The sequence below is a fragment of the Pseudopipra pipra genome, chromosome 1 (assembly GCF_036250125.1).
Source record: "Pseudopipra pipra isolate bDixPip1 chromosome 1, bDixPip1.hap1, whole genome shotgun sequence".
Lineage (NCBI taxonomy): Eukaryota > Metazoa > Chordata > Aves > Passeriformes > Pipridae > Pseudopipra > Pseudopipra pipra.
The window spans coordinates 112,466,663-112,487,590 of NC_087549.1; the positions used below are offsets into that span (position 1 = coordinate 112,466,663).

The following is a 20,928-nucleotide window of genomic DNA, read 5'->3' on the forward strand; positions in this document are numbered from 1 at the left end:
TTCCAGTGTCACGGGGTGGAATCTGTCCACATTTGGACAGCCCAACAGCTCACATGTGGGTGGCTCCCACGAATCCAGTGCAAGGGGGTACCCACCAGTGAGTTTAGCACAGTGGGTTCTGCCGAGATGCCGGCCCAGTTCTGGGAAGATGGAAGGGAAGAGGGAAGACGAGGCATCATCTCGCCGACAGCGCCTTCCTCAGTGGGCTTGAAGGCTTTTTTTTGTTGATTTTTTCTTCCTTCCCGCCCCCGCCCCCCCGCCCCCAAGTTGCCAGAAGGCGTCGAGTCAATTGTCTGCAGCGAATTCCAGCGGGGCCGGTGCCTGGAGCGGGGCGCGGGGCGCGCGGTGCGGTGCGGGGGGCGGGCGGGGCGGTGCGGGGGGCGGGCGCGGGGCGGTGCGAGGCGCGGGGGGCGCGGGCGGTGCGGGGGACGCGGGCGGGAGGCGGCGGCGGCGGCGGCGGGGTCGGCGATGGCTTTCGAGGCGCTGGCGGAGGCGGCGGAGCGGTGGTGCGCCCGCACGCCCTTCCAGCTCATCGCCGCCGAGGAAACGGAGCGGCGCATGGACTTCTACGCCGAGCCCGGCGTCTCCTTCTACGTGCTGTGCCCGGAGGCCGCCTGCGGGGACAATTTCGTGAGTGCCCCGGGAGGGGATCGGGGGTCACGGGCGTGCGCGGGTGCCCCGCGTGGGTGCGGGAGCGGGTGGGGAAGCCCTTGCGTCTCTTTGGGACGCCCCGTCCGTGCGGGTCGCCGGTGCTTGGGGGGAGCACCCGAGGGGGAGCGCCGAGGGGGCGGAGGACGGGGCCGTGCCCAGGAGGGAGGGATGCGGTGATGGAGAGCGGCGGGGCCCGGGGCCGGGGGGATCCTCCCACAGTCTGCAAAATGGAGTCTGCTGGCGGTGGGGGGCGGCCCCGCGGGCAGGGGCACCCCCCTCGCACCCCTCATCCCCATCGCCCCGGCCCGGGGAGGCTGCGGGCCCCGGGGCGGGCGCGGAGGAGGGGTGCGAGCCCCCCCCGCCTCCCGCGCCCTGCGGGGTTGCAGCTGCTGCTCCCCCCGCGGCGCCTCCATCCTCCCGGGATGCCGGGCTGGGGCACGGCGCAGGGACGGGCGGACTGGCAGGACTGTCACGGCAAATGGAGAATGGGCAGGGATAAAATGGAGTCAGGATGACAGGAGGGCCGCGCCCCCCCCGCCGCTCCCCCGGGCCCGCCGGGGCCGGGGAATCCGGGCAGGTGCCGCCGCGGCCGCCGCGCCCCTTCCTCGCCCGCCCGTCGCCGATTTCAGCGGCAAGTTCGTGCAGAAAAGGCACCGGCACCACAGCACTGGGCTTTGGGAAGGGTGTCGGGGGGTGCTTTTCCCCTTGTCCAGACCCTCCCGGTGGTGAGCAGAAGTGCAGGAAGAGTCACCGAAAAGCGGCACCTCGACACGAGGTTTGTAACCTGCCAAGTGCGAGTTAACTTCAGTGAAAGGGTTTTATTTTGCTCTTTTCCTTTTTTTTTTAACAAAATAGCTCCTAGCACAGATCATTATTGTAGGAATGTTGTAGGTCTTTCCCTTCCCGGAGCAAGTCTTCTCCCTCCACCTGCTTGACAAATATTCGCTAATTCCCTTTTGAACAGGTAAGTGCAGAGTTAGCTCATTTGACAGATGGGTCCATGGAAACAAAGAGCAGTGAAGTGACTTCTCCTGGACCACAGATCCCAGCAAGCGGGATTTTTATTTATTGTGTTGGGCAGATGGTCGTGCTGAATTATGAAAGAAGTTATCTGGAGTTTAGTTATGCATCTGTCCAGGGATGATACATGAGATCTCCAGCTGTAGCAGTGGAGCATCTCAGGGTGTGGAGTCTCTCAGTCCTCTGTGGGACTAGCCCTGCACATCCATCTTCCCAGCACCTATGAGCCTGTCAAACCCCAGTGCTCATTCCTCTCTAGAGATGCCTGTGCCCAGAAAGGGCCATGCCTGATGGACTCTTAAGCAGGGATAAATCCAGTGCAGCACTAGGCTAAAACTATGATTGGACACTAATGCTATTGGAAATTGCAAAGAAAGCCCATTATTTTTCTTAGACATGTTTTGTTTCTTTATACACTGCTCAGTAATTGAGTGAACTCTTTCAAATCAAAGTCTAGTCAACTTTAAAAAAAAATCTTAAGCAGTTTCGGACTCAATTCCCATGCTTCCAACACTGACCTTTTTTTTTTTGTTGAGTTTTCAGTCACATTTCCCCCTCTTTTGACAAATATTTTCATTCCAGGGTACCTGTGGGAAATACTCCCTGCCCAGAGCCACCAGTAGTAAACCTGAACGGAAGGACCAATTCTTATGTGGAACATAAACAGTGGAAAACTAGAAGCAGTGTTTTCTTCTATCTCTTTCAACATTAGTACTTGAGGCACTTTTTGTAATGATAATACTTTTAAAACAGGCAAATAGGTGTCATTCTTAATTTTTTTCCTGTTGATGGTGTCTCTTTAATGTGATTAGACCCACTAATGAGCAGATTCTCCAGAATCCTGTTTTCTGCTCCTAGTAGGGCTTAATTTCTAGTATCAGCTTGGCTATCTTGGGTTTTTTTGCAGTCTTTTTTTTTTCCTTATTTTCCAGAAGATAACTTTGCTTTCTACATGCGATTACAGGCTAAAGTTTATTTTAAGAAGAGTTAATAAAAGCCAAGGGACTGATTGTAATTTGCACTTTAAGCCTTGTTGCATGGCTCTTTTGGCACAATAGAGTGTGAAAGTGAGTAAATATAAACAGTGACACACTTTACAGCCTTTTTGCACCCTGTGACTCCTATAAAGGAGCCTTACATTTAATAAGTATCTGGTGCCTGGTATTCTTGTACTCTTTTTTTATGTCTTCATTTCATAATAATGCAACTTAAAAAGCTATGTAGGAGGTGCCAGAGAAGTCCGTGATAACCCACTTGTAAGGAGGAAATGATGAGCCTGATGTACTTATAAGGGAGGAGGAGAAAAACATGGAAAGGTTGTCAAGATCCAATCTGGGGGAGAATAATTCTGAATTTTGTATAAAATCAGAGATGCCAGATCACAACAATCAAATATTTTTAATTTCCTGAAAAGCTATATTTGAGCTAGGTCTTTAACATGGTAGAGATGCAGGAAACCCATGTAGACGCTTATTGACATTTTCAGTACCACTTGGACACTAAAACTCTCTGAATCAGCATTTTAGATAGCTGAACTATGTATAATTTATCTCCCGAGGCTTGTGGTGTTCTCAAGAAATTAATTTGCCTTGTGTAGCCATAATCAAGGAGGGTGAGGGTTTTGATGCTATTCCTTGTCGTCTGTCATTTGTTTTGTCACCATGTTATTTATATACTGGTATTCAAAGTAACTGATAAAATAAATAAAAATATGAGGCCATTTTGATTCAAGATTTCCTGTAAAATATTTTAGAACAGAGCCAGTGAGTCTGAATATTTTCTGCAAATGGAATTATCCTCTAACAGAAAAAAGTTCTGCTGCCATGCTCAACGAGTCGGCTGGTTAGAAAAAGGTGGTCTAGCAAGTGACTTTGTTGTCCAGCAACACTGAGTGATCTAAAAGTGTGAGGGAAAGCAAACCCTTCCAGATGCAGCCCTATGAATTGTCTCAGCTATCTGCAGTGTGTAGATGCTGAGCTAAATAATTCGACCATGATCCTAGGTCAGCTGAGGTGGAAATTGGTGTCTGTGTGCTTTTGTAGTGACACAAAGCAACTGTGAGCAAAACTGGGCAAGCTTGGAAAACACATACTCAGATGATGAGGTTAATATTTTTTTAATTAAACAGCCACAGCTGGGCACTGTGGTCCACCAGCTTGACAGCAGACTGCTTCTCCCACTGCAAAGAGATCCTTAGGCATCAGGTTTTCCAGGAAAAGCATCTCCTTATGTGTAGCCTTAACTACTGCTTCAACTTTTTAAGCAGGAGCTGAATCCTCAAATTACATTTGTTTTTATTTTGAGGTACCAAAATTCCTTTTGAAGGTTCCTCTGGAGACGCATGAGTCAGTGCTGAGACAGTTCCTGCACTGCCTTGGTGCAGCACTGAGCCTCCACAGAGAGCTGTAGGCATTATAACCTATAGCCATTATAACCCTGGTATTTATTATGGTTGAGGTTTTTTGGGGGCAAAGATAAAATCAAGCCATTTCCGAAGGAGATGCGTGCACTAATGGCATGTGAGACCTTCATAGTGCATTTGTTGCTACAGTCAACATTTGAAATCTTCTGCACATGGAGAGATTGTTGGAAGCCTTACTTGCTTATTGCCTCATGATGCTATGCAAAAAAGTCTCCTCAAAAACTCAGTGATCGAGTTACTCCCTTAGGTTTGCCCCTTATGCTAGATCATCTTATTCTGCAATACTGCTGACAAATTCACACTGGAGTCTAAAACATGGTACAGCTTGAAAAGAGATTGTAAAAACATGGTAGGACAACATGGAGTTACCTTTCCCTGGGGAACGAAGTACCTATTATTCATTAAAGGGCGGGACTTGATTTTTATTTATGTAGAAGCTCCTGTGTATAGCTCTGGTAATCAAAAGAAGCCACAATTTAAACAAGAATGAGGATCTCAGCGGTCATAATCGTTTTATACATATAAACAATTACAACAGGTTTAGTACGAGCCAGGAATTGCCAAGCTGCAATATCCAGCTCTGAACTTCGATGAAAAGATTGGGAATAACTAAAGAGTTATTGCTAACCTGAAGTAAGGAGCCAGAGCTCCAAAATCTTGAGACTGTTCTTAAAATGTTCTAATTTGAAAGTGTTCATTAGTTATTTTATAGAGGGCTCATTTGAGTTCACTTCATGTACCTTCTGCCTTTTTAGACTGTAGAAATCACAAAGTGCAGGCTTTTTTTCTGCCTTTTTTTTTTGTAAACAGAAGCTGAGATTTACTTGTATATTTATAGGTTTGCAAGGCCCATGACTCTAAGATGGCATGAAGTATCATGAGACTTGTGGTATGTGCATTTGAGAGTTGGCAAGACTGCAAAGAACTTATTTTTATTGCCAGAATGGTTAAGAGATGACTCTGGTTATATGGAAGAGCAGAACCTACTCAGTAATGCAGAGTTGTTTTCATAACAAAACATTTCACTATGTTTATGCTTGTAAAACGCAACAAGCAGCAAAGAAAATGTAGGTCAAGTGAGGTTCATAGCAAAGCAGCTAGTTTTTATCTTAAAGGTGCAGCTTAGATGATGTTAAGTACTGTTTTCTTTCTTTAAGTGTAAAACTGCATCCCTGGCGGGTACTCACCACTGAAGGGGAAGGTGACATGCAAGCCTTATGTTAGGAATTGAAACATCTGTCATTTTGAGTCTTTCCCTGAATGTTAGTTAAGCTTCAGAGAGACCCTCCTTTTTCCTTGTTTAAGTGTAACCTGCTGTTTATAGCAGAGTAAAAAGCTCCACGGCACTTTGGGGAAAAGAGCTGCTGTGCAAAAAGAGAGGTACCAGAGTCTCAAACCAATTTGGCAGTATCGTGCTTCTCTGTGTAGCTGACTGCCTAAGACAGTTCCATACAAAAAATCTTCCAAAAGAAAGTCTTTAAGGTTATACATTAGCTTGTGCTGTGTGCTGCCCTTCTTGTCTGAGCACTCCCGCCATCACTTGCCAGCTCTGTTTCAAACGAAAAACCTCCTAGCAGCAGAATAAACATCAGTTTTGGGAGAGGTTTCGCAGAGTCAGGCTGGGGGAGCAGCATCTCCGAAGCAGGAGCAAGATGAGAGGAAGATCTGAAATGGGTTTAAGTGTGCCTACCTGTGAAGAGATGATCAGGTTGTAAGAGGAGTAAACCTCAAAACAGGCAGGGAGGCTTGAATTGTCAGGATGTTGTGAGTGCCCAAACATTTCTCCTTGGCTCTGTGTCTAGACTGCGGGTGTATTTTACATCTTTTCTTCTGCATCGTCAAGAGAATTACACATCAAGTTCCACCTCCAGGGTCACATCATATTTGCACTAACACCAGGAACAGAAAGAGATGCTTTGTCTCCCTGAGGGCTTCATTGCAGTGGGTGATGCAGAAGAGGAGAAAACCCAACGTGACTTCCAGGTCTGAGCAGGGCTGATGTCAAATGAAAACACCTTTGTGGGTAAAATGTACATGCACAAAGTGTGCATACCCTTCATTACTGGTGCAGTCATGAGGCATTTTCACTTCTGGATCTATTTCCCTGCTTTCTGATGCATCATGTTAATAAAATGCAGGTTCCTTCTCAGAAGTGTGGCTTCTGAAACAGCCTGCAGCGCCTGTCCCCAGGGCGGGTCTTGAACTGCGGGAGGCTCGGTGTACTTTGGCAGATGTTTACAACATGTGACCTTATAAAATCACATGGAAAGGTTGGCGTGAATTCCTGTTAATGCCTTTACTTTCTTGTGTTGCTGTTGGCTTGCAGCACGTGTGGAGCGAAAGTGAAGACTGCTTACCTTTTCTGCAGCTCGCACAGGATTACATCTCCTCCTGTGGGAAAAAGACACTCCATGAAATATTGGAAAAAGTCTTCAAATCCTTCAGACCTGTAAGTGCTTTTTTTTGCTTCTAAACGTTGACTGTTGCCTGTGACTTAATAGAACAGCACTGGATAGAGCAAGGTGTTTTTTTCTTCTCCAGGAACTTATACCTCCAGTCAGCTGCCTGGGCACATGAGTGTTATGCATAAACTACCGTTAGGCTGTTGGAAATTGTTTCTTGGAAGTTCGCTGCCTTTTTATTTCCATCTCTGTGTTTGAGAGGATGAGATTCCCATCCGGGGTGGGAGGCCAACTGGTGCGTCAGCCGGTGGCAGCGGGCAGGGACTTGCATCCTGCTGATGCAGCGCTGACTCCGAGGAACGGGACACGAGTCAGCGCTGCGGGACTTTGTGGCAGAGTTGTTTCCTGGCACTGGAATTGGGGAGTTTTGCAAGGATATGAGTAGCAAGAGTAGACCTCTGGGAAGCTGGAAGTACGGTTTCTCCTCAGAGCGATTTGTTTTATTTTGTGGTTGGCTTTTTTTTCCTCCCAAGTGATCCAGATTTTGCTCTTAGGATGGTTGCCACTTGGTATTTGCAGACGCCAGTTTGGTCACTGCTTGAGAAGAAGTTGGAACAGAAGCTGGGTTTTGTGGAGAGGGGGCATGTGTGTTTCTGTTTTGCTGCTGCTCAGCTTTCTCTGTCCTTGTTTAACACTAAGATTTGGGTCAAAGCCTGGATTTCATTAGGGTGAGGTGTCTTAGGCTGGCTGTTGTCCTTCATTTTTGCCAAATCCTCCCTTTGCCCAGCCTCTCCTTTTGAATGCTTGGGGCTGGCTAATGACTTGGTGCAGAGCAGAGGTTCATTGCCAGAGCCATTCTCCCATGATGTCCTTGAGAAAGTTGACTGATGGACATCTTTATACTCAACTGAAAATGTAGACCTTTTCTCCTCCTGTCTTTTTCTGGATGACTAACTGAGAAGACTGAAAATGTATCCCAAGTATTTAGTGCAAAAGGGAGGGCCTGGAGCACCGATATGAAAGCACTGGCCCTCCCTGTGTTACACCCTTGCAATGATTTGCTGCAGACCGCCACAGCTGGGTGACATAAAAGAGCATAATTTTAAAGAATCCTTTGAGAGGCTGGAAATAAATAGAACAGATGCATACTTTTCTTAGAAAGGACTGGAAATCTAATCTGTCACTACAGCTGCTTGTAATTGTGAAAACATACAAAAAAATATAAATATGTTTCCCAGAACAGTATTTGGCTCTTGGATCTTCATAGTTGTTTTCTCCTGCTCAGAGAAGCTGGGTCTCTGATGAGAAACTTCCACTGGTTTAACTAAAGAGGACTTCAGAAGGACTTAATTCAATTGGTACAGATTACTTATTTCATTTAAACCACATTTATTTCTGCATAGGTTAAGTTACTGAGAAATTCAGTCAAACCAAGTTGAGCTGCTCTTCAAAATAAAAAGGTTCAAAGCAGGAGGAACTATTATGCTCATGTAGCCTGGGCCCTTCATTAATACATCACATTTCACCCCATGATTCTGACAACCAAGCACATAAATCATGGTTGAACTGGAATGTGTCTTTTCCAAAGACACCCACTCTTGATGTAAAGTCTTCGGGTGAATTAAAGGATACAACACTGCTGGGCACTTTCTCTTCTCATTATTAGTTATGGTGCTCTGAAAGTCTCTTTTGTTTGCAATCTACGTTCTTCTAGTTTTGCTTCCTAGCTGTTGAATTTCATTTTGCTTTTGTTTGCTCAAAAATGGTGTCCTCAACTGCCAGAAACCTCTTGCAGACTGTAATCAAGTACCTCTTCATTTTCTCTTGGATGTACCACAAAGAGTAAGTTTCTCAGATTCTCCTTTGACCTAGTACTGAGAGATTTCCATCTGTATAACAAAACTGGGTTTATGATTTGAGGTACGGTTTTATGTAGATAAGTCTAATAAGGAATGTATTGACATTTTTCCCTTATTGTAATTATTAAAAATAGCACATACATGGTAGGAAAGATTTTTAAAACTGTGTGGTGTTACCATAGATGTATGGAAACAGTTATTTTGTGCCCTCAGGCCTTTTCCAGAACAAAATCACTTTTCTTCAGTACTGGGAAATTATTTCCTTGGCATTGCTTCATGCTGTCCCACGTCCTTTTTCTGCTGGACCCCTTTCGCTGATGAAACCACCTTGCTGTCGGCTTTAAGGCAACAGTGCATTTGCAGGGCATTTCTTCTCCACTGTCCCAAGCAAATCTGCTGTCAGAGACCAGTCTGGCAAACTTCAGTTTGAAAAATGTCAGTTTTGGTAAAAACTGCTGAAGGTCAGACTGGGCTCTTCTGAAGTATCTGGTGGTCCTGGCTATCAGTCTGGGAGGAGGGAGGACTAGGTTTTCGGCATGTGCCTGCTAAGCACCTTTTGAAAGTCTTCTCCATTTCAGTATTCTCAACAGACATACAAGATTATTAGACAGTTCTGAAATTCTTTGTTGGAGTCCTTTGAAGGGAAATACTTAGAAGAAAATAGTGACAGTGCATCTGCATCTTTCCATGCCCTTATGCACAGCATGAGCATTTGCCCTCCCATAACTGAGGGGTCCAGGACCAATATTTGTCCAGTAACTGAGCTCAGCTCTGCTCTGCACATTCACAGTGACAGACCAGCTATGACTTCACAAGCTTACCCTGAGGCTGTGGGGTAGGAAGGGACTGGCTGCTGCTGCACAGGGCCCTGTGTTTCAGAGACAGTAAGAACAGGAATGCCCAGCAGTTGGCATCTGTCTCAATGAGAGACAGATTTCCCTCTGCTCACTACTCTTCCCTGGGCACAGAAGGCAATGAGGGTGTTCTGGGGCTGCTCACCATCCCTCACTGCTCTCAGGCATCTCTCCCTAATGTTACAGTACCAGAGCAAGATATTTCATTAGACAAGGCTTTTAAAAAGTGTTGGTTAACCTGCAACAGCTAAACCACACCTCTAAACCCTGCTGTAGGCAAGGTCAAGCTTTTTCTTTACTGAAGTTGGGGGGGATGTTGTCTTTGCCCATTAATGTCTTCCTGGATCAGTTTCCACAAAACTCTGATTTGCCTTATTATCCACTTATTCAGGGAACATTCAAAAGTGTCAGACACCATGCAGGTACATGGTATCAATCAACAGCACTGGGCTCAAATACTGTTACTTGCCTCAGAGCATCCCACTCCTCCAATGCCCTTGTCTCTCTGGTGCCAGAGGTGCCACGCTCAGGTGCCAGAGGTGCCCATGCTAGTGCTTGTAAGCATATCTGCCTGGAGACTAAGCCCTTTCCACAAGGATTCAGCAGAACTGTGTTGTCTCTAGTGTAGCATCACATGGACTGCTAAAGCTCAGTCTTGTATTTGGTTAATTTATCAGTCTGCCTGTGCATCAGCTTTTGGTAGGAGGCAATGTCACTCTACCTCTGTGACTTAATAACTACTAGATTATTTGTATAAAATCAGGGCACTTGGGAAGAGTTAAGAAAGACAAATTTAAGAAATGCCTGAGGGACATCACACGAACTGGCAACGTTTGCAGAGAACCAAGGCATGAGTTGTACAATTCAGCGGCAAATTCCGGGTGTCACACACCATGCTCCTCTTCAGTCTGAAAAAGCCTACATCTGAACTAGGGAATCTGCAGTGTAAAAGCCATTTATCCCATATTCACTGAATTCATACATATCCTGGTGACCTCTCCTTTATCTCCAGATGGGTAGTTTGGCCAGCAGGAATAAATAGATGTAGTTCAGGCAGTGCTGCCACTGGTTGTTATCTTCTCTCCCTGCTTTCCTCCCTCCCTTCTCACCATGCTCCTGTCTTCCTCCTCTCCACGGGTCTCCACCTGGCAGTTTTGTTCCCCTTGGCTCTTTGACTGATGGATCAGCTCTCTGTTTCTACACCCCTTTCCTCTTTTACCTCTTTTCTCCTTGTTTTTGCTCTCCAATTAAATCCTTTCAAATCTGCCACATAGCTGATAATGTAATATGTGAAGCAGATATGGATTAGAAGCAGAAACTAGTGTGTTTGAAAGAAGACAAGGTCAGAGTTAGTCTAGGGTCAGCTCAGGCCATCTTCATCATCTTATTTTGTCCTTATCTTTTGTACACCCTCCTTCCATTTCGACCAAGTGTTTGTAGAGCTCCCTGCACTTTGGACCCTGATCATCCCTCCTTGATGTCAAGGTGTGGGCTGATTTGCCACTGCAGTCCAGAGAGCAGTAAGGGGTTAACAGCAGTGAGGGACCATAGTCCTGTGGGAGGCGACAGGATTCAGCCTCTAAAAGTGAGATCTGCATGGTCAAGGTCCTTGGTGCCTTGGAAGGTCATAAAGTGTCCGTGAGAGAATAAAACTGCATCTTCCTTGGAGGAGCCTCCCATCCTATCCCGTCCCATCCTATCCTATCCTATCCTATCCTATCCCATCCCATCCCATCCCACCCCACCCTATCCCATTCCACTTCACCCCACTTCATCCCATCCCCATCCTTCCTCCATAAAACCACCAACATCTGCAGCATCACTCTTATTTGCACTGCTCCAGGGGAAGAAGAGCTGGGTTTCCAAAGGGCGAAGAGAGAGGGGATGTGTGAAAAGCAGGATGTGTTTCCCATGCTTTGGGACTGTATAAGTCTTTGTGGTTCTTGTGGTGTATGTTGTGTTTTCCATGCTCATCTTTGCATGAGGAAGTCTTGCAGTATCCCATAAAATGGAAACTCATGTGCCTCATTTCCTTGCAAATCAAGGAGAAATTATACCCAGAGCTGGGGAAAAAAAAATAGGGTCAAAACGCTTTCTGCCAGGTGATGTAAACAGAGGAGTACAACACTCACATTTAATTTGAATCCACCAGATCAGTTTAGCAAAAAATAATACTGGTGTATAAGAAAGTCTAGAGAGCCCTTGCTTTTGCTTTTTGAAAACTGAGTATTTTAATTTTAGCTTCAACACAAAACAAAACCCCCGCATCCTGAAAATGAACGAAGCAGTTTCGCGTTCAGTTAAGCATTTGATTTGAAAGATATGTACGCGTAGGAATTTACTTTGTTCTGCTTAGAAGACAAGAACATTTTCCGTTTGGGGTCTCACTGTAAGTATTTTTAAAATACAAAGGAGGGGATTTAGTCAGAAAATTCTCCTTCCATTTCCCTGCTGAAGATTGTCTCCCAGTGACAGTGAGGAATACGAGCTTCATTGCATTCAGAAACTAATTCTGTGCATTGTATTTGTGTCCACTGAATAATCTTGAATGTTGATCACAGACTAAATTAGTTTAGGTCCCTGAAAATCTGCCTTGTCTCAGCCTTCTCATTTTCGTGCTCTCACCTAGCGAGTGTCACCCTCCTCCCAATTTTTATGGGTTTTGCCTCTTTCAAGAGCTAACAGCTGCATCATTCTCCAAACAGAGTCTTTCATGCATCTGCGCTGATCTTCCAGCCCTTGCAAGCTAAATACATGGTATTCCCAGTAATGCCTGGCATATGATTTTGCTTTGTGGCTATTAATAGCTGTTAGTGTAGGATTCTAATATGAGATTTCCACAACAGATGTGTTATTTTGAGTATTATTTGGTTCATCTCTCTTCCTGACTTCTGTTGGCTTGGCAACCTTTTGGAAGAGAGGAGAAAAGTTCAAACATGGCTGTTTGCTCCTTTTCCTGTAGTGAACAAGACACGTTGCAGTGATCGGAGCCATCAGGTGGAGGCATCCAAACATTGTCCAAAGAAGACGGGTTTGCAGTTCCTCACAAGCCCAGATCTAATTTGCAGAAGTTTAAAGGGGCTCAGACAGTTTTGAGTGGAATACACAGTATTTCTCACTACAAGGGCTTCACCCAGTGTACAAGGGTCTGGTGTATTGGAGTGAAGGGTTCAAGAGAAGCATTTAACAGGCTGGATTTCTTAAGGTTTTTAGGGAGTCCTTTCCTACTCCATACTAGCCAGTTCTGCATGAGGATGCTTTCTTCTTTGGCTTTTATAGTGTTGCTAAAAAACAATCTTAAACCAAGATAACTACTGCTACAGTATTATCATGATTCTTTCTGAAGTTAAACCACTGCCAAGTCTTAAACACTCAACAATTCATAATGCAACCTCAGGGAAGAATGTGAAGCTTTTTGCAAGTGCTTTGTTTTGGTTTTATTTATCTTCCGGTCTCTGAGCACTTAATTTGGTGTGAGGATGCATTTTCAACTCTTTCTCTATCCCAGGAGGGAGAGAAAGAGAGCCAAGATCATTATGCAATACTGTTATTCCAGGGTTTAAGGTTTTCAAGAAGTGGCATGTAGGATTTGTGTGAAGATTTGCAGTAAAGCTGCATGAGTGGGTAATTCACTGTTACACAGTATTTTCTCTTCTTTGTAGTTACTTGGGCTTCCAGATGTTGATGATGATGCATTTGAAGAATATAACGCAGATGTGGAAGAAGAGGAACCAGAAGCTGATCACCAACAGATGGGTGTCAGTCAGCAGTGATTTTCTGAGAAGCTAAAATAATTCGGAAGCCTTTGGTACCAGGTGGGGTCAGGTGGTCCCACGTTAGCCTGTTCGAATTAGCACATCACAAGGGGATATCTGGCTGCCAAGATAAAAGTTTCGCAAAAAATGGTTTTAAAAAAAAAAAAAATAATAATAATAATTTGTGATGAGCTTTGCTAAGAAGTGACCTGAATTTTGCTCCTGCTTCAGTGGGTTTTCTATGGAGTTGTCTTGGTAGCATTCTGCCGCTATCAGTCTAGAAGTAGTTTTGTTGCTGACTTGTCTCTTCGATTTGTGCTCGAGAGTAGCATTCGCTGACGTGAATGTAGAGTACCGAGAATGTAGGAAACGTGTGGTGAGAGTGCCGAGTCCTCACCGGTGACCTTCCCAAGGAAACCAGCGCAGAGAGCAAACACCACACAACCTGCGCTCTTCTATTTAGTTCAACAGCTATAGTTTTTGAAAAAGTACCAAACTTGGAGAAACTTCTCCTTAAAAACGGTAGTTTAATAGTGGTTGGTGCTGCAGAAGTGCATGTGAAGGCTTAACAAAAATAATGGGAAGTGGGAAATCCAGGGGGTGTCAGACATATTAATGTTGTTTTACTGACACCTGAGTTTACAAGTGCTGAATTAATAACTGGGAGTAATGTGTAGCAGCAGCACACATTATTGCCAGCCCTGGTACTCAAAACACCGTGTGATCCAAAGGCAAGTGCTGCTTTCTTACAAATGAAGTAAAAAATAGCCATTGCCTATCTCACTTCTGCATGACAACCAACTTTAAGCTTCGCTGGTTTTGATACACTGCCAAATTATTACTCAAACCTCGTGGCATCGTGAATTAGAATCATAGAATATACTGAGTTTGAAGAGACCCATAAGGATCATCAAGTCCAACTCCTGGCCCTGCACAGAAGACCCCAACAATCACACCGTGTGCCTGAGAGTTTTGTCCAAATGCTTCTTGAGCTCAGGCAGGCTTGGTGCTGTAACCACTTCCATTGGGAGCCTGTTCTAGTGCTCAACTACCCTCTGAGTGAAAAACTTTTTCCAGATATCTAACCTAAAGCTCCCCCAACTCAGCTTCCTGCCATTTCCTTGAGTCCTGTCACTGGTCACATGAGTGAAGAGATCAGTACCCACCCCTCTGCTTCCCCTCATGAGGATGTTGAAGACCACAGTGAGGTTTCCCCTCAGTCTCCTCCAGGCTGAACAAACCAAGTGACCTCAGCTGCCCCTCATACGGCTTTGCCTCCAGACCCTGCACCATCCTCGTGGTCCTCCTTTGGATGCTCCCTAATAGCCTAATGGCTTTCTTATATTGTGGTACCCAAAACTGCACAAAATATTCAAGGTGAGGCCGCACCAGTGCAGAGCAGAGTGAGACAATCCCCTCCCTGGACCTGCCTAATGCCCCCTAGGACATGGTTGGCCCTCCTGGCTGCCAGGGCACTGCTGACTCATATTCAGCTTGTCATTGACCAGGATCCCCAGCTACCTTTCCATAGTACTGCTCTCCAGCCTCTCCTTCCCTAGTCTATACACACAACCAGGATTGCCCTGTCCTAGGTGCAGAATCCAGCACTTGCCCTTGTTAAACTTCATCAAGTTGGTGAGAGATTGCCCATCTCCCTAATTTGTCGCGGTCTCTCTGCAGGGCCTCTGTGCCCTGGAGGGAGTCACTAAATTGCTCCTCCCAATTTAGTGTTTTGGCAAACCTACTTAGTATTCCTTTGAGTCCTGCATCCATGTTGTTAATGAAGATGCTGAAGAGAACTGGGCTGAGAACGGAGCCCTGTGGAACTCCTCTAGTGACTGGATGCCAGCCCAGTGTTACCCCATTCAGTATAACTCCTCTGCCCAACCTGTGAGCCAGTTGCTCACTTAACACAGTTATCCAGCTTGGTCCTGGACGTTTTGTCCAGAAGGATACTGAGAGAGTATCAAAAACTTTGCTGAAGTCCAAAAAGATGACATCTGCTGGCTTTCCTAGATCAGGTAGGTGAGTTACCCTGTCATACAAGGAAATCAGGTTCTACAAGCAGGACTTTCCCCTCATGAAGCTGAGCTGGCTGTGGCTGAAGAGTGTGTTGTCCTCCAGGTGTTTTTCAGTACCTCTCAGAATAATCTTTTCCAAGATTTTATTGGGCACCGAAGTGAGACTGACTGGCCTGTTGTTTCCAGGGTCCTTCTTGAGTGCACCTTAAGTGCAACTTGAGTGCAACCTAACATTGAAGCCATAGGGATATAAACCAGCACTTGGTTCTTAAAATTATGCTGGACCTCTTCCTCTCCCTGGGCCTTTCAGCTAGTGTGGTCATTTACACCTCTTTGAAGGGGAGTTAAAATACTACTACTTTGACTGATATAAAATCTAGTGAGTTTTATTTATCAGGGAACTTGCTCCCCAGAAGGGTTTGGTGAGGGTCTTGGTATAAAGGAGAGGAAGACCCTCATGTTTTATACCTGTTTTGCATAGATTAAAGTGACTTGGATGAGTGCCAGACTGTGAAGATGCAGGGTCTCTTTATTTACTTGCCTTTTGTACTGAAAATTTAAGAAGCAAAGGTAATTCTGTAATACAGCTGAAGAAAAATGTTTCTAAATTCACTCCTTTTTTCCAATTTTTTAAAAACCATTAGACAAAGGTCACACGCTTCAAAAGCCCTTTTATACAGAATTAGCTTTATAAAAACAAAGAGTGAGTGAAGAGAAAATGCTTGGACAACTCCTAGAAACAGCTCTCATCATTTTGAAAACCCTATTATTAACAATGTCTCCTTTTCAATAGACTTTTTAAAGACTCTTTTTCCAAGGTTACTAAAGAGAGCAAGTTTTCTTGGTGGTTTGATGATAGTGGCTTCAGAGATGCATAGCACATGATTTTTTCAGCTGGAGGCAAAGACCTTCTGTAACTGGGACGATGTGTGGTACCTGAGTCTGCACAGAAGTGTCTACAACACTGTAAAAGTCAGAGTTTAAGAATATAAAAAGAAAAAAAAGTGGAAGAAAACCAGAGCTTAATGCAACTTTGTACATTCTTTCAGCATGCAGCGTAAACATGGTAGTCGCAGCACATTTTCTATGGACTAGTGACGTGAGAACTGTGGCAGTTCATTGTATAACACTGTACAGCAGCAATAGGCTTTTTGCTTACTAAAATAAAGTGTAAGACCAGTGGTTTCCATCCCTGCTTTAAGTCCCTAAATTTTTCTTTCCTCTCCAGCTAGGACAGATATTATAACCTCAAACAAAGCCTTCCTTCAGGAAAACCTTTCTCTTCATAGCATCCAGTCCTTGGGTCGTGGCTCATACAAGTAGGGGCTGACTTTCCTCTGCTCTAGCATAATGCAAGCAAGCAGTTTACAGTAGCCCAAGCAGGAGGAATAGTCCTGCCATCCAGGTTTGCTGGCCACTTGCACCCTTTTGACTCAGGGGGAGGTGCAGGCGTCCACACACACACCTGCAGAAGCTGTGGCATGGCTGCATCGTGAGCTGGGCTGAGGGGTCTGTCTGACTGGCATATAACCCTCTGCCTTTTTACAGACAGGTAGTTTTCCAGCTGGATCAATCCTGCCATCTGGCTAAGTGTGTGGCTGCACAGACGAGTGCCAGCACAGCAGAGGGGAGGGTGCAGGGGTGGACCGGGCTAGTAGCTGAAGACCTCCTGCTAAATGCGCCTTGCACAGTGTTAGGGGCCCACAGTGGAGGTGCAGACCAGCCTAAATGCTGTGAAGGATTGACTCCACAAGGCTCGGTGGAGAACTGGGCTCTGGCTGGCAGCAGGATACATGGCAATTCAGGAAATGAGGAAAGACTGTAGGATCCAGTGCTTGCAACTGCATACAGGAGGTTGTAATATGTACTGCACTCTGCTACCTTTCCCTGTGTATTGATTGAATTGTTAGTGAGGGGTTGAACATTAATATGGTTGCAAGCAAACAACGCTGTAAATTATGTAGATATATTATTATTTTCTGTATTCACTAACTTACTTTTTTTTGGAATGCCATATACCATTTGGGTGACTTCCACACCAGACTACAAGTGCTGGACAGCTGGGGGCCCTTCTGCAGTGCACAGGCCTGCAAAACTCCCACTGATGCCAGCAAGATTTTGTTCAGATGGGACCTGCAGGACCAGGGGATGCGTGAGGCTTGGTCCTGCACAGAGCTGAGCGCTCTCGTTCCCTCTCACTTTGCTAGGAGTGGAATGTGTTGAGCCCTGCTGCTGAACTGAAGCATGACCAACCAGCACTGAGAATAAACTGGAATTTTATACATAGAAAATTTAATTTACATGTGTAATAAATGTGAATGAGCATTAATATAGAATGTATTTTATCGAAAAATATTGATTCCTTACTTTGACCAAATACATTTCTGTATTACTGTGTTACTTGTTCCATGCTTGCCAAACGATGCAAGAGATGCAAAACTGGTTTGGTTGTATTATGAAGTGGTTTTATATTTTATTTGTATTTTATTTTTCCCTCCCTCCCACCACATATTGCAGTTAGTAGCCATTCAATAATTAATCAAGGGTAGCATGACCCAGTGGCTAGGCTTGCGACTGAGACAAAAGGTTTGCCAACATAAATGCTTGCAAACCTGGGAAACGAGTGAAAAGATTTGGATTCGTAGCCATTGCCTCGCCTTGAGCTTCAAGTGGGTCTCGGTGGCTGGGCGTTCAAAGCAGGCCTCTAGAAAATTTAGAAGGAGCAGGGTAACTCCTTCAAAAGTCCCACCTTAATCCTTTTGTAAAAGGGACTGTATTATTTACCCAGCAGTGTATACAGTGCTTTAGATCTGTGGGTGTAAAGAGGCGCACATGATCATTGCCCATCCTCAAAGCAAACCACTAATGAAAGGACATAGAAGTGTGTCCCTTTTCCCTCACCCTTTTCTTGTAGGCATTTCATGCTCTAACTGAATATAAATATACCAGAACAGAGCCTTTTGCAGAACTGGCACTTCTGAATATGAGTGGCATGGATGCAGTGAGCAGAGTGCGCTTGGGGGATGAGAAATACATGGGATGCCAGAGGGAAGCACAGATTTCAGAAATGTGACAGCTGGTTTGGGTAGCAGGGGCAAGAGTGAGCAAGGCCCCTTCCAGAGAGATGCTGTGATTTCTGAGACAGTCCAAACCATCCTGCCAAATGTCTGCTTATTGAACCCATGCAGTTTATAAAAAAGCTCCTCAGAGCTTTGGGGCCTTGAGCTCAGTCATATTTTTCCATTAGTGTCCTGCCTGATGAAAGCATTCAGGTGAGGGGGGAAGGGATGGAGAAAAAGCAAACTGAAAAGCCTTCTCCTCTTCCTCAACATTATGATACTGTGTGAGTATGTAGGAGCAGCAGTCAGGGTGCAGGGTGTTCTGTTAGTGCCCAGTAACATCTCTTAAAAGGACTTGCTCCATGCATAGTGCTGTGCCTTTGAAAGTCTCATACTTGTAAAGAATGCCACTTTTTATGGGAATAGCCAGAGTTAGTTTTCCTGCACCAGTGACCTGCACACCAGCTGCTGCCTCTTGTTGCCTTGTCCCACATAAGGTGTGCTGTGTGACATGGGTCCTGGGGGCAGCTAAGCTACAAGATAGCTTAGTAGGTCACTGCCCTTTCCCCCTTTACAAGGTGGGACATGAGGCTGTGACAGTAAAAGTGATTGCAATAACGTTGTGGACGTTGTTTTGGAAAGGTGCCATTCAGGACATATTCCCAGCCTCTTTCATCATGTTTCCTGATCTTTCTCTGGGATCCAGGGCGGACATCCATGGCTGTTTTGCTCAACGTCAGGTTTAGCTGTGGCAGGAGGCGAGGTTACCAGTTCATCCATCCTTACTCTGTGTCCATCGTTAGCCTGTGTCCATACTTCCCTCCTGTTTGTCCTTACCATTCTGTTCTTTTCAGAATTTCTCACTTACAGAAGAGAGGAAGTGTAGGAAGGGGGAGAGAAACACCTCTTACCTCCCACAGCTTGCAGCCGGGTGCATCAGTGAAAGCTCCAGTCCAGCACAGTGTGTGTTACCAAGTCACATTGTCTTCTCTGCACAGGGGGATGAGGTGGCATGGGAGATGTGTTATCCCTCAAGGACCCATGAGTGGTCCATGCCAGACAGGGGTTATGCAGAAGACAGCAGTCTTTTAGGTGCCAAACCCAGTATCTTCACAGGGAGCAATGTCGAGCCAAATAATCTACTCTCTGAAAATCATAACCCATTGAGGCTTTCCAGGCTGGGCACCCAGAAAATGAGACTTGTCTGGTTGGAGATCTTTCTCAGTGCTGGCTGGTTTGATCTGGCCACAGGACATGGGAAATAGGGAAGTATCTCTTAAGGGGCTCTGGCTAGATGGACCTCTCTGTAAATTGCTGAGCGGAGCCAAATGCTTTGTTTGATCTGTTTAATTCTGGCAGAACCTCCCCTCCTCCCCAACAGCCTGTTTCTGCAGCCAGCTGCAGCTGGGAAGGCTTTGTGTGAGAGCCAGGCAGGAGTGACTCAGGACAGCAGCTCCTAGACCCTGTAACAGGCTGGGCTTGAGGTGGTTCTTGTAGAGTCACCAGGGAGCTGAAGGCTCAGGGATATCACTTCCAAGGCAGATATTAACAGATTCTTTAAATGTAGTCCTTACCTGTGATAGGAAAGGCTCTGAGGGCAGACCCTGTCACTTTTGTTTTTATTAGACTTCTGAGACTTAGTTGCATTGTTGGTATCTGATGTCTGTGTCAGGTGTACAAAGGAAACCTCTTCACTTAACCACAATCACCTGTTCAGTGGGCCAGATTATTATTTACCTGATCTATGTTTTACTTTTTTCTCAGTTCTGATAATTTTTTTTTAAAGAAAGAAAATCCCTAAAGGCACGTCAGCATTATTGCAAGTGTGTTCTACAGAGCCACATATCACTGCACTGTCAGTACAAGCTTGGACATAAGAAAAATACAGATTAACAAAAAGGGCCTTGATTTGTCTGCAGGAAAAAAACCCTTCTTTGAACTAGTTATTTGCTGACTACAGGAAAGCTCACTGGTTTCATGTAAAATACATTGAACTTTGAAATTCCCTTTCTGTACCAACATGCTATTGCTCATGTAGGCAAAGATCTGCAGTAATGCTGCATGTAAAGGAAGCTTTCATCTGCGGGGGGAGTGGTGGTGGAAACAATAGCTCTGGATTTCAGTGAGTGCAATTTTTTTGTTGTTGTCAAGTTTTCCTTTACTAATGTAGGGACCAGTCAGCCTTCAACACGTCAAGCAGAAATCATGTTGTGCCACACCATGCCAAAGATGTCTTTGGTGTGGTTTCCACCATTTTTTCTGGCTGGAAGATCTGTCTTTGGAACTACAAAGCTAGGAAGCGGGTCACTGAAAGTTGCCCTTTTGTTCAGTGCTTTCAAAGGTGTAAGCCTTCAGTGAAGCACTGCCCTCTTTCTGATACTCCTTCCTACTGATCCTCCTTCCTCTCCCACCACTGAGGCATCAAATCCAGCAGTGTCATTACACCATGAGCTTGCCATTAAAGAGCTTACCAAACTCTGATGACTGATGGAGTCTTTTCTGTGGGAGAAAAATCAGCTAACTTTTGAATCTGGGGGGCTAAAACATGGCTACAATGCATGTGGTGAAGGGAGCAACAGGCTTGAATTTCCTGGGCACTGCTGGTGTGTGGTGGTATAACACAGTGTTTGCAGGTGTAAGGAGGGGAAAATTATGTCATTTGAGCTTCGGGCACTGCAAAGCCATTCCTGCTGGACCCAGAACCATCAGGTGGTTTGGCACAGTCTGAGGTGGTGGATTCAGAAGCTGGGAATTGGTGGTAATATTTGTGTATGAGCCAGTATTTCAGACCTCTCAGGTCCTTTTCTGTTTTGCACAGATTAGGGAGACATCTGTTCCAATTAAGAGACATGTAATGATGCTGAAATGAAAATTGGTGATTCTGT

The 20,928-nt window shown here is 45.4% G+C and overlaps 1 protein-coding gene across 1 annotated transcript; it reads left to right on the plus strand.

Moving 5' to 3' along the window:
* The first annotated feature begins 428 nt into the window (after positions 1–428).
* Positions 429–20,521, plus strand: MTURN (maturin, neural progenitor differentiation regulator homolog). The gene is made up of 3 exons (XM_064672156.1): positions 429–630; positions 6,420–6,542; positions 12,871–20,521. The coding sequence occupies exons 1-3, from the start codon at positions 469–471 to the stop codon at positions 12,979–12,981; spliced, it is 396 nt and encodes a 131-aa protein (XP_064528226.1). The 5' UTR covers positions 429–468; the 3' UTR covers positions 12,982–20,521.
* The last annotated feature ends 407 nt before the right edge of the window (positions 20,522–20,928 follow it).

Bases quoted from the DNA above. Each gene is read 5' to 3' on its own strand.
- MTURN (XM_064672156.1), top strand. From the start codon at position 469: ATGGCTTTCGAGGCGCTGGCGGAGGCGGCGGAGCGGTGGTGCGCCCGC. The intron at 631-6,419 runs GTGAGTGCCCCG...GTTGGCTTGCAG, and splicing joins CCGCCTGCGGGGACAATTTC to CACGTGTGGAGCGAAAGTGA. The intron at 6,543-12,870 runs GTAAGTGCTTTT...TCTTCTTTGTAG, and splicing joins TCTTCAAATCCTTCAGACCT to TTACTTGGGCTTCCAGATGT.